A 13,089-nucleotide genomic window follows, 5' to 3' on the forward strand; every position below is an offset into this window, starting at 1 on the left:
ACACTCGGCGCTGAGGCTGAAGCTATTTGTTGCTGCGCCGCCACCGCCCGAACCATGGTCCGCGCTCCACTCGGGCTCTCTTAGCAGCAGCAGCCGCCGCCGCCGCCGCCGCCGCCGCCGCCCTGTGATCGCTGGCTTCACTTCCTCCTTTTCTTCTTGCTGAGCCACTTTCCTCCTAGAGCTATGACCGTCGTCTCCGTCCCGCAGCGGGAGCCACTTGTCCTGGGCGGCCGCCTTGCGCCCCTGGGCTTTTCCGCCCGCGGTTACTTCGGGGCCCTCCCGATGGTGACCACGGCCCCGCCGCCTTTACCCCGAATCCCGGATCCCCGGGCACTGCCCCCCACCCTTTTCCTCCCTCACTTCCTAGGGGGAGACGGTCCCTGTCTGACCCCGCAGCCTCGCGCCCCTGCACCTCTGTCCAACTGTAGTCTAGCTACGGCGGGAGGCACCCCTCGGGCAGCGCCAAAGAAGCGGCGAAAGAAGAGGGTGCGGGCCAGCCCGGCAGGGCAGCTCCCCAGCCGCTTCCATCAGTACCAGCAGCACCGGCCGAGCCTCGAGGGCGGGCGGAGCCCCGCGACGGGCCCGAGCGGAGCGCAGGAAGTCCCGGACCAGGCGGCCAATTTGGCCCCGGGTCCTGCGGCCGCAACCCAAACTGAGGAAGCGAGCCCTTTCTCTGGCCAGCTGCCGCCAGCGGCGCCGGGCCAACCCTCGTTCAGAAGAGAGGTAAGGGCCGCGAGGGGGACGTGGGGACTGTTGAGTTCTGGCCCTTAGACGGCCACGGCCGGGCTTTGGAATTTGGGGCCCTGCACTGAGGGGTCGGGAAGGGGGGGCCGGGGTGAGGGGCGGCTGTTTACTCGGGAGGGAAGTTTCCGTGACGCCCGCTCTGTTCTAGCCGGGGGAGGGAGGGGGAGGGGGAGGCATGCGCTGGCGCTGCTGATTGGCTACCGGGAGCTAGCCAATAAGAGGAGCGGCTGCGCCCCAGCAACAGCCCCGATTTAGAAGGCTGGCGCAGTTCCAGGGGGTTTCGGTGTTCGGGCGCGCGGTGGGGTGGGGGATGGAAGGGGCCCGAGGGAGGCTGACGTCAGCGCGCGCTACGTGCGCAGCGCTCCGGCGCTCATGAAGGAGGTGAGGCCGTGTGGCCGTGGTGTAGGGGAAGGGGTGGGCGACCGCTTTCGACTACCTGACCGTTGGAAGCTCCAAGATGGGTCCGCGGCGCGCGTGCACTCTCTCACCTCCCTGTTGTGGGATTTGGAGTGGGCTACAAGCGGCTCCATTCCCTTCGGCTTGCTTTTTGCTGAGATGAGACGTGCTCCGTGTGCGGCGCTGGCCCAACTGGGACTCTGACCCTCGCCGGCCAACCTGCTTAGCTCTACTCTTAACTTTAAAAGTTGGCAGGAGCGGCGGCAGTCTTTTAGATGACTAGTTTTTGCGTCTGTTAGATGAAGAGAATTGTTTACACTCTGATGTAGTGGGCTTTATTAGTGGAAGGTAGTTTTATTGTGTCCAGAATGATGAAACTTCAGAAAGAAAAGTAAGTTGAATTGACGTTAAGCCACCCAATCGCCATGCTGTTGGGAAACTTGAACGAGATTAAATCGCTAGAATGATTTGAAGTTAACCTTTATAGCAAAATAAAACCTTTCAATTTCAGAGACTTCCCGTCTACTGTCTCAATAAGAAATGAAAATAAGTGGGGCGCCTGGGTGGCTCAAGTCATAATCCTGGAGTCCTGGGATCCAGTCCCTGCGTTGGCCTTCCTGCTCCGCGGGGAGTCCGCTGCTTTCTCTGCCTGCAGCTCCCCCTACTTGTGCTCATTCTCTGACAAATAAAATCTTAAAAAAAAAATTAAGTGGGCTCCTGGGTGGCTGGGTTGGTTGAGCGTTTGTTTGCCTTTGGCTCAAGTCATGATCCCGGAGTCGTGGGATCCAGTCCCCTCATAATGCTCCCTGCTGCTCCCTCTGCCCTCCCTCCCCCGTGCGCGCGCGCTCGCGGTCTCGCAAAAGGAAATAAATCTTAAAAAAATAAAACACTACATATTTTTAACAGCCATGTTTTGTTGGGAGAATTTTTGGAGAGATTTGCAGGTTCTCTCTCGCTGTGCCCTTGAAAAAAAAATCTGACCTCCGTGATGACTTGCATTAGATTGAAATTTTAAAATTCCACGGCCCTGAAATAATGAGCGATAAGCTAATACCCTGCTTTTGTACTTCTTGTTTCCTGGTTAACAAGTAGTAATTCTTTTCTAGAACTATTAAAACAGGGAATTCTGGCAGTTACATGGAATGTTAACTTGTGCCCCAGCTTTTGTATTTTTTTGTCCCGCTTCCCTACCATATTACAAGTGTTGGAAGGGAAGTAGACTTTATAGTTTTCCATCCGGTCATGGCTTCCTGTAAAGATCACTTAAGTTAGGAAGGTGATTAGAATTGGTGTAGCAAAGTTCTTGAAGCAGTTAAACCAGGGAAGTAGGTGCGGGTGGAAACCTTTTCCTGATTATATATTTACTGTAAGTATATGGAAAGATGATAAAAAGTGATTAGTATTTAAGTTTGTGAAATTTTGTTTTCAGAAACTGGGAGATAATTTTTCTGTGTACTTAGTAACCATTATTAAAACACTCACTTAAAATCTAGTTCCTGCTAATCATATTTCTATTGTGTATTATCTGTTCTTATCAGTTCAATATCTGGAATAATTTTAAAAGGATTTGACTAAAAGATAACATAGTAATCTATAAACATTGTTTCTTATTTTTAACCAGACTCAGCTAGTCAAAATGAAAGCATGTGAACCTTAGACACATCCTAGTGTAAAACCACTGACACACCTTCAGTTTGTGTATGTTTGGAAGGTAGCTCATTATTCTTCCTTATAGGAAGATGAACTTGGGGTTTTCCCTTTGACTCCCTACATTGCATACTGGTGATGGTAATGATTATATTTTTAGTAGTAAAATTAGATGTGTGCTTATTTGATAAGTGCAGTGAGCACATAACGTTTAATCAAGACCATAAACTAAAGTCCAGGAGAAGAAAACAAATAGATGGTGTGAGGTTTGTGACTAATTTTTATCATGAGACTGTATTCACTTTTATGTTCCTTGTCTTTGTAGGTTTTAAAATCAAAGATGGGAAAATCGGAGAAAATTGCCATTCCCCACGGCCAGCTTGTTCATGGTATACACTTGTGTGAACAACCAAAGATAAACAGACAGAAAAGCAAATATAACTTACCACTAACCAAGATCACCTCTGCAAAAAGAAATGAAAATAACTTTTGGCAGGATTCTGTTTCATCTGATTTAATCCAGAAGCAGGAAAAAAAGCCTTTTAAAAATACTGAGAACATTAAAAATATGCATTTGAAGAAATCAGCATTTCTAACTGAAGTGAACCAAAAGGAAAATTACGCTGGGGCAAAGTTTAGTGATCCACCTTCTCCTAGTGTTCTTCCAAAGCCTCCCAGTCACTGGATGGGAAGCACTATTGAAAATTCCAACCAAAATAGGGAGCTGATGGCAGTACACTTAAAAACGCTCCTAAAAGTTCAAACTTAGATCTCAGATTGCAGTATGTCTGTAAGTTTTTTCAAAATCCCTGGAATCTTGAAAAAAAAAATTGGTACAGAAATGGAAATTTGCCTTGTAACATTCAAGTGCAAAAGTGAGTTTAAAAAATTATAAACAACTTGTATTATATTTTATATTTTGTAAATACTGTATACCATGTATTATGTGTATATTGTTCATACTTGAGAGGTACATTATAGTTTTGTTATGAAAGTTATGTATTTTGCCCTACCAAATGGTAGGTGTTTTGTATATATACAATGGAGAAATTTTAAGTGTGCTAAGGCACACGGAAGACCGATTTATTTGCACAAGGTACTGGGATTTTTTTAAACAGCTATCTAATCTCAAGGTGAAGATCTAAATGTGAACAGTTTACTAATGCACTACTGAAGTTTAAATCTGTGGCACAATCATTGTAAACATGGGGTTTGTCTGTGTTTCTCTAAATTGATTTCTGCCTTCTAATCTGTAATTACTGGAAAACTCCTATTCCCATTTTTACCAAACTTAATTTCTGGTTTTTGGTTTATCCATTCAAATTTATAATACCTCTAATTTTAATGCCAACAAAATTGGTTGTAATCAAATTTTAAAATAATAATATAATTTGGCCCCCCCTTTTATACTAGTCTTGACTCTGTGTGTGTGACTTTCATGTTGGTGTGACTAGGAGATGGATTTTAACTTCTCCATTTTATGGACTAATTGTCTTAGTATTATATTAATTGTCCTTCCTCTGAAATTTAGAGAGTCCAGTAATTTAACGCTGCTACCTCCAAGGGGAGGAATTCCCATTTTACAATGGAAATAGTTGTGAAAAGTACAACTGATCAGTTTATAATTTAGAATATATTTTTATATATGAACTGTTTCATAAATACTATTTGACTTAATCCTATAATTTCAGTGAAAGAAAACGACACTTGGTTTGGTGTACTAAGTTTATATTGATTTTGAATGGTGGTTCTTGAACCAAAGCAAGCATAATTTATATTAAAATAGTAGGTGGAGATTTGGAATCTCCTGACGTTTTTGCTAAAAGATAAGTATGGTAGCTTCTGTATTTGTAGTTTAAAATTCAAACTTTGTTCTAAGATTCTAAAGCACTAGTTTTCCCTGTATGGTTTTTAGTTCTAGAAAGCTAAAGTTTATCTTGAAACAAAAGGAAAGTTTTCTTGAGCAGTTAGGCGGTACTTAGACATACAAAAAGGGTGTTGAGGGTATATATGATTCTCTGAAGGTGGAATAGATGAGGAAGGTGCTACCATCCTTCCAAGAAAGGGTAAATGGAAGAGTGTCTTACACATTTGGTTCACACAGTAGGGGAGACTTTCTGGCTGTGCAAAGGTGGTTGGTGTGGGCACAACCTTAGAATTGTTACTGATGAGCTGTGCCAGGAGGGTATGAAAACATTGCCGCAAAATCTGAACTCGTTAACAGAAGTGCCTGCAGTCTTGTTTACATGGCACTTACCAGCCAACCGTTCCTTGGCCCTGGCTATAAAATGCTTTATTCTTGTTAATGTATGCCTATTTACATTACGTATAAGTTACATATAGCTTGCTTTAAAAAATGCATTTAGAGAAACTTTAAACAAAATATAGTAAGCTTTCAACCTTGCAAAATTCTGGAAATAGATTATTATAAAGTAATAGGTTTTATGAAGAGTAAACAAAATTGGCTGAGTTACACCACAGACCATACTGTTCAAAGGTATTAGCAAAACTTAGAAGTTCAATAGTTTTGGTATTAAAGTAAGATAACTATTTAGCAGCCTTAGTCCCTTTAGGCTGCTGTAACAATATACCAAAGACTGGGCAGCTTATAAATTTCTCACAGGAAGTCCCAAGATCAAGGCACCAGCAGATCTAGTGTCTGAGAGCCCACTTGTGGTTCGGTTCATAGATGGGAAGTCTTTACTAAGTCACATGGCAGGAAGGTTGAGGGAGCTTTCTCAGGCTCCTTTTGTAATAATCCCATTCATGAGGGTTCTGCCCTTATATCCTAATCCTTTCCCAAGGTCTCCACCTTGTAATATCATTAATTGTAGGTTAGGTTTCAACAGACACTGTAGTGCAGGCCAATTTAACAATTATTTTTCTCCTACTGAGGTCTTCAAATATTTTTCCTCCAATGTTCCTGTAACTGGTTTTGTGGGTTTATAAAGCAACCACTTAGCAGTTACCAGCTTCAGGTATATATTTTAACTAGTACGGTAAAGGGGGCTCATAATTGCAAAAGGGTGAGAGGTTTATATGTGAGTGGAAATTACGTTCTATAGTGAAGTGCCATTGCATATATCAGTATGTAGGATATTTTATACTGCAGTTTTTACAATTTGATACCTCAACTAATGCTGATAAAGTGACACGTACTGCTGATACAGTAACACCATAGAACTTTTATTTGCATTAATCTCCCTGCTAAGTATTTTAGTGTCTTTGTAGGCAGATAAAGGAAAAAGAAGGTAATAAAACATCAAATCACAGCATTAAAAAATTGACAGGAACAATGCTTTTCAAAGGTGGTTTGTAAGTTAAAATACCAATTTTAAGATGGTTTATGTGGTTTATAAGTTAAAAGACTAGAATGTTACTAGGCAAGTAGACTACATTTTATCAGGACCAGCATTCAAGTTTTCGGTTTTGTTTTTTTTAAGATTTTAAATTTGACAGAGCACAAGTAGGCAGAGTGGCAGGCAGAGGGAGAAGCAGGTTATCTGCTGAGCAGGGAGCTGGATGTGGGGCTTGATCCAGGACCCCAGGATCACTACCTGAGCTGCCTAACCTGACTGAGCCACTCAGGCGCCCCTAGGGTGTTTTTTTTTTTTAAGATTTTGAGAGCGGGAACACAAGCAGAGAGGGAGGGTGAGGGCGAAGCTCCCCGCTCAACAAGGAGCTGATCCCAGGACCCTGGCAGCATGACCTGAGCCAAAGGCAGGTGCCTAGTGGACTGAGTCACCCTGGTGCCTCAGTATTCAGGTCTTTAGCAGTAGTTGACCTTTGAATAACATGGGTTTGAACTTGTTGGTCCACTTAGACACGGATATTTATGTATATAGTACAGTACCGTAAATATTTTTTCTAGCTCACTTTTTTAAGAATATAGAATACAATATGTAGAAAATATGTCTTAATTGACTTACTGGGTCAACAGACTTAAGTTTGAGGGAATCAAGTTCTATGTGGATTTTTTTGACTGCACAGGAGTTGGCACCCCTAAACCCATGTTATTCAGGGGTCAACTGGACTATATAATCACCCCTTTCCTTCACAATGTGTTAATATAAAGCTAGTGCAACACAAATGTAGGACTTAAATGGGATCCAGTTGTGCCACACTTGGGGAAAACCCATTTGTATTTCTCTTAACGCGTGATTTCAAACAATCTAAAAAACCCACGTCACTTTTGTCTTCACCTGCCCTCTTTAAAAGCCCTAACTCAACTTATGGTGTCGAGAAGGAACAAAAGCTAGGCTCTACCCCAGTGCTCCTGCCCCTCAGCATTAGGCCCCACAATGGACCTGCAACCCACCCAAGACCGTGAAATAAGGTTGTGAGGAGCTGTGGTTGTGGTAGGCTAGACTCTGGATGCCCTGTCCCTCAACCCCCAGGATGTTTCAAAAGCACTGAGATGTTTGGGAGAGGGTTTGGGTTGTCCTCACTCAAGGCCACCCACCTTTGCCTTATTCCTGGTTCTTCCAGAAATGTTTTGGGGGGGATACTAAATGGCTTGAGATTACAAAAAAGGGGGACTGCTTTTGAGATTGAGGCCTTTAAGAGGTAGTAAAGACAAGTTTTGAGTGGGGACATCGTTCTAGAAAAGAAGGGAAAGGGTTTAAAGATGCAAAGGAACTTGTATTTGATGTTCGCATTTTGTATGAGGCTCCATTCCTGCTCACATAGATGCAAATACCTTCTTGACAAATAGTTGGGAAAACTCACTTTAGAAGTTCAGACCATAGTTTAAAATTCCCTCAATATTCAGTCACCAATTTTAATTTTTTCTAGTAATGTGTTGTAAATACTAAAACTAATGGGTTGCCTTAGATCTGACCTCTCTCCCAGTCTGATTCCAGAAAATGGTTCATTCTTGCACAGGTTTGATAACCCCTTTCAAGATTATAAAAATTTCTTAAACTACTATAGAGTCACTGTCTTTGGAAAATACAACTGTCTCAGCCACCCTTCCCCACCCTTGTTTGACATTTCTCAGCTCCTTTGTGACATTTCTGAGCAGCATGTCTACAGTTTAATGTGTGGGGGCTTCTGTGTGAGGTATGTTCAGGAAATACAAGGATAAATGGCAGAGCTGAAAGTTTGCAGGTGGCTGGGGAAGAAATGACAAATGTAACTAAAATACAAGCTGCATTCATTCCCCTTCTCTACAACAAATACCTGAAGAGATGAAAACAAAAGTAAAGTCATTGTTCCAGAAGGTAGTGGTGAATTCTGGTGAGTAGGGATTGTCCAGTTGGGAATCTGACACTGTAGAAGTAGCATTGAGTTGGCCCTTAAGATATCTGACACAGTATTTGACATGGAAAGAAAAGGAAAATAATTGTCAGAGGTAAAACTCGGTGTAGACAGTGGTGTGAAATAGATGCAGAGTATCCAGTAGCTCAAGACAAGTACAAAGAAAGAACATATATTGAAAGTTGTACTGTGGGCGCCTGGGTGGCTCAGTTGGTTAAGCGACTGCCTTTGGCTCAGGTCATGATCCTGGAGTCCCGGGATCGAGTCCCGCATCGGGCTCCCTGCTCAGCGAGGAGCCTGCTTCTCCCTCTGGCCCTCCCCCCTCTCATGTGCTCTCTCTCTCGCTCTCATTCTCACTCTCTCAAAATAAATAAATCTTTAAAAAAAAAAAGGTGTACTGCGGTAATAACCTGAGGGTCAAGTCTTAAGAGTTGAACTTTATTCTGCAAGCGTGGCAGAGCCATCAAAGGTTTATGAGCAAGGGAAAGAGATTCCTGCTTCAAAAAGAAAACAGGTGAAAATACGGAGAACAGTTTGGAAAGGGAAAGCTTGAGGAAAAAGGATTTGTTGGTAGTTTAAAATCAGAGAAAAGAGCCTAAGGACATTACTGGAGGGAACACCCAGGCATGGACTTACTTGGGAGATGTTTTGAAGGTAGAATTAAGAATTGAGCAACTGTGTGGATGGTAAGAAAACAGTTTTTAAATTGCTAATTAGGAAGACAAAACTAGCAATTAGGGAACTCTGCAGGGGGATCCAAATTACAGAGGAATGCAGCTTGATTTGCGTGTTGAACGTTGAGAGGTGTGTAGGATACCCACATGGAAATACACAGCAAGTAGAAGACAGCTCAGACCTAGAAGTACAGTTTGGGTAATAGTGCACAACATGAAAATGGAACTGAAATATTTTCAGGTGCCCTCTCTTTTTCTCCCGCAAGGCTTAAAACCTTTACCAGTACTCTTGACTTCATCCCTTCTGCCTCCTTTGGACGCTGAACTTCACCTATGACAGTAAATTAGTTGAATTAAAAAGTATTTCCTCTGGAGGCGCCTGGGTGGCACAGTCAGTTAAACATGAACCCTTGGTTTTGGCTCAGGTCGCGATCTCGGTCATAGGATCTAGCTCCGTAAGATCCAGCTCAGCACCTAGTGTGGAGCCTGCTTGAGATTCTCTCTCCCTCTGCCCCTTCTGCTCGTGCACTCTCTCTCAAATAAATCTTTTTAAAAAAAGGTATTTCCTCTGAAACTGTTAAATGGTGGTTGGTTCTCTACCTACCTGTAAAAGTCTATGTTAGGAGATAGTTCCAATTCAAGTTCTGAATTCTGATAGCAGGGGGGCCCATTTGGTGACGGGAATAATAAAGTTTATTTACTTTTTGTTAGTCCAAGATTTCAAACTAGGTAAAACTGACCTTTTATAACTTTTTTTAAAGTGATCTCTACATACGTTGTGGGACTCAAACTCACAACCCCAAGATCAAGACTTGCATGCTCTACTACTGACTGAGCCAGGTAGGTGCCCCCAACCTTTTATACTTCTATTTCTCTTTTTGTGCATCTCCCGTGTCCCAGTGACCCTCCATTACATTGCTGAATACATTATCCTTTAATTTAGAGGTTGGAAATCTCAATTCCCATGTCCTCTATGCAATTGACAACATGCTTCAGGTATCAAAGGGAATCAAACATACGTATATACTTGTGTGTGGAAAGGCTGACAGTCTCATCATCCTCCCATATATTTAAATTTTTGGAAAGCATTGCTGAACTAAATGCATCTTAAAATCACAGGCCTGCCTTGCTGAGCAGGCTCCTGAATCCATAAATCTATCAAAACCCCCCAAATACAACAGTTTTCAAGTGGAAAGGGGATGTCTGTGTTGTGAGATGAGATGGCAGAAGTGTGTAAACACAAATCGTGTAATTCAGAAACTACTTGTCTTTAAATTAAGGAAATTTGAGAGTACATTTTATAGAATGCTATTTATCAACACAAAAATTTAACCTTTGAAAGGAACTTTCTTGGAAATTTTAGATAGGATTCCCTGAAGGTATGGGGTAGATCGAGTTTTGGTTCTTTTTTTTTTTTTTTTTAAAGATTTATTTATTTATTTGAGAGAGCGAGAATGAGAGAGAGAGTACATGAGAGGGGGGAGGGTCAGAGGGAGATGTGGGACTCGATCCCAGGACTCCGGGATCATGACCTGAGCCGAAGGCAGTCGCTTAACCAACTGAGCCACCCAGGCGCCCGAGTTTTGGTTCTTTTTTAAGGGTTAGGGAATCATCTATTTTGTGCTTCAGCTAAACCCCTTTTCTTTAAATCTCTTGGATTAGATTGTTTTGAATTAATCTCTGACAGTTTTCAGATTGTTACTTTTCATATCCTTTGCAATTATCTTGGAATTCTAAATTAAATATGCTGAAATATAATAAGTAATGTTCGTAACACCCAGGAATTGTATTTGTCAAACTTAAACTTGTGCTATAACCCCAGATAGAATTACAATTTAAGATTTATATAATCTTGCATTTACTGAGGGTTCATTGTTGAGATCTTAGAATTCATTTTCTAAAGCAGAGTTTATAGTAGTGTTCCCTTAGTGTAGAATCGGTGACACAAATTTAAAGTTCTTTCTGTTAGAGGAATAGTTTATCATAGATTATGTGACATTAATTACAGTCTCTAGAAAGAAAAAATGGGAGGACTTGCAAAAGCAACCTACATAGAAAATCATATGCACATTTGTCAAAGGAGGCTACATGTTCTATTCAAGCTCCATTTAATTAGATCATGTATTGTGAACATACAATAGCTTAAAGGATATTGATAAACAATAATGATGAAAATACTTCATTTCTCTAGTAATTCACACAATAACTTTTATGTATAAAAAAGGATTCAGGAAAGTAATTTTTCCTAACCTAATACATAAAGTGGCAGAAAATATGTGGTATTTTATATTTGGTTGTAAAGATAATAGTACTAATCAAATTCCTCCAAAGCTGGTCATATATACACAGCTACTCCTAAATTACTACAGATAGTTCCTTTTTTCTAAAATTAGAGATTAACCTTATAGTTGTCAAAAGCAACAAATGTGTTCTCGGCAGTCTAGAATCTTGAGGAGAGGATGGCAGGTAGAAGACATTTTGATGACTTTTGATTATTTCCAACATGCAAATGTTTCGTTTAAATTGAACTCAAAATTGCCTTTTAACAGGAAGATCTTTAAATAGGAAGATTATTATTATACTGTACTTAGCAACATCAAATCACAGAGAGCTTTGGTTCTTCCTATCAAAACTTTGGAGGGACTCCTGGGTGTTTCAGTTGGTTAAGCATCTGCCTTTGGCTCAAGTCATGATCCCAGCGTCCTGGGATGGAGTCCCGCATCAGGCTCCTTGCTCAGCAAGGAGACTGCTTCTCTCCCTCTGCCCTGCTGCTCCCCCTGCTTGTGCACTCTGACAGACAAAGTCTTTAAAACAAAACAAAACAAAAAAACCTTGGAGATCTACAATTTTGGGGATCATCCTGCTGTGAAATAAAGGCTGTCAATGGTTGAAATTAGCCTTACTCTTTAAGTGATCAGGCACTTATTGCTCTCAAATTTTAGAATGAAAGGGCTAATATCAAAGATCAGATTGCCCTTTTCCATTAGCTTTCCAAAGGTCCTAGTCACTGTTTACTTCTTAACCATCTGTGTCTATTAAGTTCCTTTAATCTGATGCTTGAGACAGAACCTAAATTTCAAAGAAAAAGAGAATTAGGTTCATGAAAGTTCTTCCACTAAGGTTTTCCAAGCACTCTTTAGCTAATTGGAATACCCTATTTATGAACACTCCAGTTTTCAAAATCTTACTGTTAAATGCAAAATAATTGGAAAATACATGGATATATATGTGATAAAGTAAATATAATTTACTGCTAATTGTAGAATTTAGGTAGTGGGTATATGGGTGTTCATTGTAAAATTATTTTTTTACAAGAATTTTGTAACAAAATGTTAATAGAATTTGGGAAGATTAAAGCTGCCTTACTAGTTCACTCCAACATTGTAAGTTGAGTACATGCCAACAACTCTAAAAGCTTAGATGTAGCATACAACACAAATTATCTTTTGAGGTTGTAAACCGTAAATCTTCCGAATGTTTTCCTTTGCATTTTCAGGTTGTCTGGTTAGTTGGTTATCACACTTCTAATAGAACAACTCTAATTAATGACTGAAACACCAAAGCCATTGTAAATAAGAACTGAAAGATTGGAGAGAGGAAAATGTATTTAAGCATTGCCTTATTTGGGAAATGTGACAGTCAAGCTATAATGTTAATGTTCACATAAATGGGGCACCTGGGTGGCTCAGATGGTTGAGCATCTGCCTTCGGCTTGGGTCGTGATCCCAGGGTCCTGGGATCGAGTCCCACATTGGGCTCTCTGCTAGACGGGGAGCCTGCTTCTCCCTCTCCCTCTGCCTCTCTCTCTCTGACTCTCATGAATAAATAAATAAAACATTTTATAAAAAAAGTTAATGCTTGAAGAAACTTTAATTAGGGATGATAAAGAGGAAACTATTATAAAGATTCTGAAGGGGATTTAAAATAACTGCCCATGGTTGGAGAGAAAAGTTAAAGAAATGATCTAAAGTGGAACAACTTGAACTTCAAGCTGTGAAAGGAAAAACATATGTATGACTCCCAAAAGAGAAGAAAGGGGATGGCTGAAGGGCTGGCTGGCACTGAAGTGATTAGGGAGTAGGGGGGCATGGGGGTGTAAAATTCTTAACTCTTGGTTGGTTCCTACTCTTTAAAGCCTTTAATGCTGAATTAATACCAATGGTGCTAATGGAAAGCTAAAAGTGTTTAAATTTCTCCTTAAAAGATGTAGTTCCACTTTCCATGGTAGACATAATTCATATACAAACCATAACCTTTTAGTCAGAATAAAGGGTGAAAAAAGTATGGTCCACAACACCTCTTAAAGAGTTATATTTGACTACTAACAGGTAGGTTAGACATTGGTATAAAGTGCTCTTCATATGAGATA

The 13,089-nt window shown here is 41.1% G+C and overlaps 1 protein-coding gene across 2 annotated transcripts in view; it reads left to right on the forward strand.

Annotated features, from left to right (window-relative positions):
* PNRC1 (proline rich nuclear receptor coactivator 1) overlaps window positions 1–13,089 on the forward strand; it is a 24,962-nt gene continuing 11,873 nt past the window's right edge. The window contains exons 1-3 of one of the 2 annotated variants that reach the window (XR_012378497.1): window positions 1–723; window positions 3,113–3,662; window positions 9,482–9,560. Coding sequence is in view for 1 of the 2 variants with exons in the window: in XM_025862499.2 (XP_025718284.1) it covers window positions 184–723; window positions 3,113–3,556 (984 nt within the window). In the remaining variant the exon portion in view is untranslated. Of the gene's footprint in view, window positions 724–3,112; window positions 4,438–9,481; window positions 9,561–13,089 lie in introns of those variants that run through there. The other variant, XM_025862499.2, reaches the window with a different exon arrangement.

The sequence above is a fragment of the Callorhinus ursinus genome, unplaced genomic scaffold (assembly GCF_003265705.2).
Source record: "Callorhinus ursinus isolate GAN/ISIS: 27379988/994484 unplaced genomic scaffold, GSC_fseal_2.0 scaffold6, whole genome shotgun sequence".
Classification (NCBI taxonomy): domain Eukaryota; kingdom Metazoa; phylum Chordata; class Mammalia; order Carnivora; family Otariidae; genus Callorhinus; species Callorhinus ursinus.